The sequence below is a fragment of the Verticillium alfalfae genome, genomic scaffold, assembly GCF_000150825.1.
Source record: "Verticillium alfalfae VaMs.102 supercont1.9 genomic scaffold, whole genome shotgun sequence".
Classification (NCBI taxonomy): Eukaryota; Fungi; Ascomycota; class Sordariomycetes; order Glomerellales; family Plectosphaerellaceae; genus Verticillium; species Verticillium alfalfae.
Genome location: NW_003315030.1, coordinates 1,459,577 through 1,464,378, shown reverse-complemented (window position 1 = coordinate 1,464,378; position 4,802 = coordinate 1,459,577). Strand labels below are relative to the sequence as shown.

General features: G+C 58.6%; 1 protein-coding gene across 1 annotated transcript in view; it reads right to left on the bottom strand.

The window, feature by feature from the left end:
* VDBG_07385 (conserved hypothetical protein) overlaps positions 1–366 on the bottom strand; it is a gene marked incomplete at both ends in the record, with an annotated part of 1,112 nt that extends 746 nt beyond the window's left edge. Inside the window, one exon of the mRNA XM_003002768.1 lies at positions 93–366. Coding sequence (XP_003002814.1) covers positions 93–366 — 274 coding nt within the window. The remainder of the gene's footprint in view (positions 1–92) is intronic.
* Between the last annotated feature and the right edge of the window lie 4,436 nt (positions 367–4,802).

The following is a 4,802-nucleotide window of genomic DNA, read 5'->3' as shown; positions in this document are numbered from 1 at the left end:
AGCCGAAGACGATGCCGTAGCGGTTCGTGCGGCCCCAGCGCATAAAGGCGTCCCTGGGCGCTCTCGTTCTGGTGCGCGAGCTCGCGCGCGACGCTGCGAGGCGTCCTGGTAGCCGTACATGGGGTCCTTGGAGTGGGCGAACTTGATCGACTCGCGGTCGGCGTTGACGATGGCGCCAAAGGTCGCCGTCGACGTGACGAGGAAGGTGCGAAAGGGGAGCGTCAGGGCGCGGAAGGCTGGGTAGCGTCGCGAGGCGAACATGGTGCCTGCGAGGCCGCCGACAAGGCCGAGGGTGCCGCCAATGGCGCCGCCCTTGAGGACGACGTTGTAGTGCGCCCTCTCTTCTTCCTGGCTGAGGACCTTCATTGTGTTTGGGTGTTTGTGGTGGTGGTGGTGGTGGTGGTGCTGTGTGTCTGGAGAGCAGACGGCTCAACGGGTGGGCAAAATGTCGAAGGGTTAGAGTATGTTTTCGTTGTATGGGGATGGATCCCAAAGTGGTACGAGATGAGATCAAGAGTGTGAATCTTCGTCAATGGATGATGTGATGCGATCGTGCTAGGTGCAGATAAGGAAGTCAAAAAGATCCAAGACCTTTTTATTCAAGCTGCAGGAATTGTGCGCACGGCAACAGGGGAAAGGGATGGGAGAAACCGTGTGAACTCAGCGAGCAAAGGACGAAAATCACGTACGGCGATTGAAGCTTCAGCAACAGCTCAGTCTCGGCAGGCGGCAGCGGAAAGTGGTGTCATCGATCATCATCAGGGCAGGCGCGACGGGAGACTGACGTAACGACAAAACTCACGTCTTGGACCCCGAGAAACATCCGACCTCCCCTGCCATTGGCTACGCGTCGCCCATTTGGCTGAATCAGCAGCAACGAGTCCGGGCGACCCCGAAACCGTCGAAGAAGGCGCCCAAGGTCGTCTGATGCTCGCCGCTTGCAACCCGCATTTCGCCGTTTGCTGGCGATACGCCGAACAGCGAAGCCCACCCGTTCAGATCCCGACACGACCACCGCCAACCACTGTGTGTGAGCCCCCAGCCTCAGCTCACTCCAAGCCCGCCAAGCTCACCCAACCGTGTACGCCGCACCACACCTACAGGGCCTACCTGCTCACGTGCCCATCCCTCCATCCCTCCATCCCCGATTAAAAGACCGGCCTCGACTCGACACAAGTGACAGCCACACCCTCAGCCATCAGCCCTGCCACGATCGATGCATCTCCGCCCTCGCTAACCATGTTCTGCCATGGCACGATTCTTTTCAGATCGTGTGCATCCCCAACGCGAAAAGTGCGACCGAGACCCAAGGAAAACCAGTTGCTAGGTATCTGACTCAGGCATTGCTGACAGTTCTCCTAAAATCTCCGACACTGTTTCCTCGACCCCATCCGGCGCTTCTCCAGCCTGGGCAGAGGACAATTTCATGGCGTCTTCGTACCTGCATGTGCCGAATAGTGTCATAGCAAGTACGTGCGGGTGGCGGCTCGACTTCAGCTCATCGTTGACAACACCGTGATTGAATTTGAACTGGATGACCTCTTCGACAGGACCACAGCCGACATGTTTGCTATTGCCGGTATGGAAGTACACGGAGCACCCGCACACCAGATTGGGTGGCTTGGGCGGCCAGATGTCTCTGAGCCCCGGGTATGAGGTTCAGGGTCTCGACGCTTGCGTCGCCCAGGTCTCAGCTTGCCCTCCGTCCGGGGACTGGCTTGGGTCGGAAACACGAGATGATCTTCTCATCTCGTCTCTTTTTCACTCTTACCTCGAGTCGTCCCCTCACATGCCAAGTCTGTCCTGTGACCCCTCCAGCGAGGGCGACGGGGTGGAATCCATTACCCCAAGCACCTTGTTTCGTGGATGCTCCCAGGCGGCGCCCCCCCCACCCCAACGCACGTACGCGCATATTATGCCCAACAATATAGTGCCCTAATCCATGAGATCGCGCGTAGCTTGTCCGAATGGCAGGGCCCCATCTTCCTCAGTACCGAGTTCATATTGCTGGAACGAGCGACACTTGTCCTCAACGTTAGGCGCCCCCCTCCGTGGTGAACATGATCAGCTCAATACAATATGCTCGATTTTAACCGGGCGGCGTGGGTGATCTTACCTCCAAGGGGGAACTGCTCGGCTGTCCTGACGACGATCCTGCGCTCCGGGCGGTGAGCCTCATGAAGATCCGTCCCGCTTGGTTGCATTTCCGAAATTCAGGGTCTTTCATGCGCCTCGTCCGCCTCGCCCTTGACCGCCCGCCCACTTTGTGCCTCACGGTCCAGCACGAGAACCACAACAGGACCCCTTTTTTTCCTTTGGCCTTTCGCGAACGAGTCCAAGAGACGGGGCCGGTCCGAGCAGAGCAGAGCCACAAAGAACCGAAGAGGGGGCATTGTTGTTGTTGACACGCATGTTGTCCTGTCTGAGCAGCCCCAGCGATCATCCTTCCTCTTCTGGAACCCTTCCACAATCCCTGTGCGCGGCGCATATTTGTAGCGCAGTCGTAGCGGCCGAGCTCAACAAAGCACTCGCTCGGCTCGTGTCCGCCACTCGTTGACATTTGACACTGCTGTGCTGATTCCAGGGTCCTGCAGCGCTGCTGGTCCGGAGACCAAGCCCCATTCGGCACCCAGCGTAACTCCCCTAGTCCGCCAACCCGCCAGCCAGCCGCTGTTGGTCTCGCCAGCCAGCCCGTCACAGGGCAGGGCCAGACCGTCACCCGAACCACTGCCATGGTTCTCTCTATCGTCAAAGGTGTTCCTAGATTGCCGAGGGCCCGGCCACAGCATCTGACATGCCCAAAACGACAGCCACAAGGACCACCACCGAGGCTCGACAGCTCCGCCCATTTGACGCGAGACGAGGTTCGACTCACTTCGCTACGGCACTTGCCACTTTGAGCCCCCATCCGATAGTCGAAACCAGTTGGGGCTCATGCTCCGCCGGCTTTGCGCTGCCTGGCGACGGAATTTCTTTTTTCTTCTTTTTTTTTTGTGTTGGTGGTGGCCCCTCTCTCGCCGTGTGCCTAGGGGTCCCTCAGGTCCGCTCACGTCTGCAACGCAAATTGCACCCACCTGCAGCTTGATGTGGCCTTGTCGTTCCCGTTCGTTTGTCTGCCGCTTAGGCGGCATTCTCCGTGCTTGCCGTAGCGTCGCGTCGTCCATGTGGCAGTCCTTTTTCTGCCCAGAAGTTCGCCGCTGGGCTTCCCTTCTAGGCAGAGCCGCCCCAGCCAAGGTGACTCCATCCATGGTCGGTGCTCGAGCCTGACATCTGAGGCGACATTGAATGCCGAAGCTAACAAGGCCTCGAGACCCAGAAGACGATGGAGACGATGCCACGCGCTGCGGGAGCACATTTCCATAACTGGGGTGTTCCCAGTGCCGCTTTCACCAAGCATCGTCAGCCGAGTCAGGCCGGGCTCGGCCTCGGCGTCATCGGCGGCGCCACCCTCGCGAGGATCCAGGAACGACCGTGTCGCCTTACGTACAAACGCTCAGGTGGGCGGCGTGACCAAATGTTCTGTCACAGGCTCGCCGACCGACGGGAGGCTTGTCTGCCTGCCGTGCTCTCATTTTGGGCTGTTTCCCTGGGGTCCCACCGCCCCCTCCGAGATCTGAATCCAGAAACCAGCTGGTGTGCAAGGTCCCGGCCAGCCGGGGCTCGGGAGGCTATGCCGAATTGGCAGCCCCCAGCCATCCGGACCAATCTTGCATCACCACTGGCGAGCCCCGCTAAGGAAAGCACTCGTTCGACCAAGGCCCAAGTTCCTTGCCAGCAATTTCCAGGTGCTGCCAATGGCTACCGTATCGATCTCGGGCAATCCATGGTCGAACTGGCAAGCCACCTGGAAAGCGCTCAGGACATCGTCCGGCCGTGAACATGCCCCAGGCGACACGAACGTCTCACATGTGCCTGCCAAGGGGCGCAAAGATCATCCGCGATGGGGGCTTCTGAATCCACCTGAGCCGCCCACAAAAGAGTGGATTGAGTGATGTCAACGTCCTTGCTTCCAGTCGGTTGAGATCAGGAAGCCATCGCCAGATCGATCTGAAAGGATTGGTCGCTTGGTGACGGCGCCGACAAGGTCTCCACCGTGATGTATTGCAATATGCCGGCCGCTGATCACACTCCTGGGCCCCCAGAGGATGTCCCCCCAAGTTAATTGGTGCCTCTTGCCTATCGCCGACGTGGTTCTCACGACTGATTGTCGTAATGTCTGCCCACCCATTTGCCTGTTGATCCCAGCGCCTTTACTGCCGATTTTGTGCAGCAAACGAAGCCGATGGAGAGGGGATGGCCTCTGATGAGATCATGAATGGAGCAGACTCGGTGCATACAGGTCAAGGTTGGGACCCGATATTACCATGCATGTACGATGTCATGTCGTCTGCAAGTATAGCTCGCGAGTCAACAGCCCAGCGGTTGGGATCCGCAACTCTCTCTACTGGACTTTGTCAAGCCACCGCCCCGTAGCTTAATGGACACTGTCTTGGCAGGCAACCGTTGTCCAGACATTGAGTCCGAGGCATATGTATGCCTTGCTGCCATCGCACCCTCCCACTGGAAATGGCCTAGGCCAACTTCTGAAGCTGCATAGCCCGTCAGCCTATTGTGGTCGAATCTCCATCAGTGAGAGATCGAGTGGGTGTGTGGCGGTTTGGGCGGTAGAGATGTAGACATGTTTTTGTTGCGCATGGCTTCGGGACCCTTGATCCGTTCTGTCACTGTGTGCATGCGATGCGGGTACTGCATTGCATCTCACAGCGGATAGCCTGGACCAGCCTATCCGCCATCCTCACCGC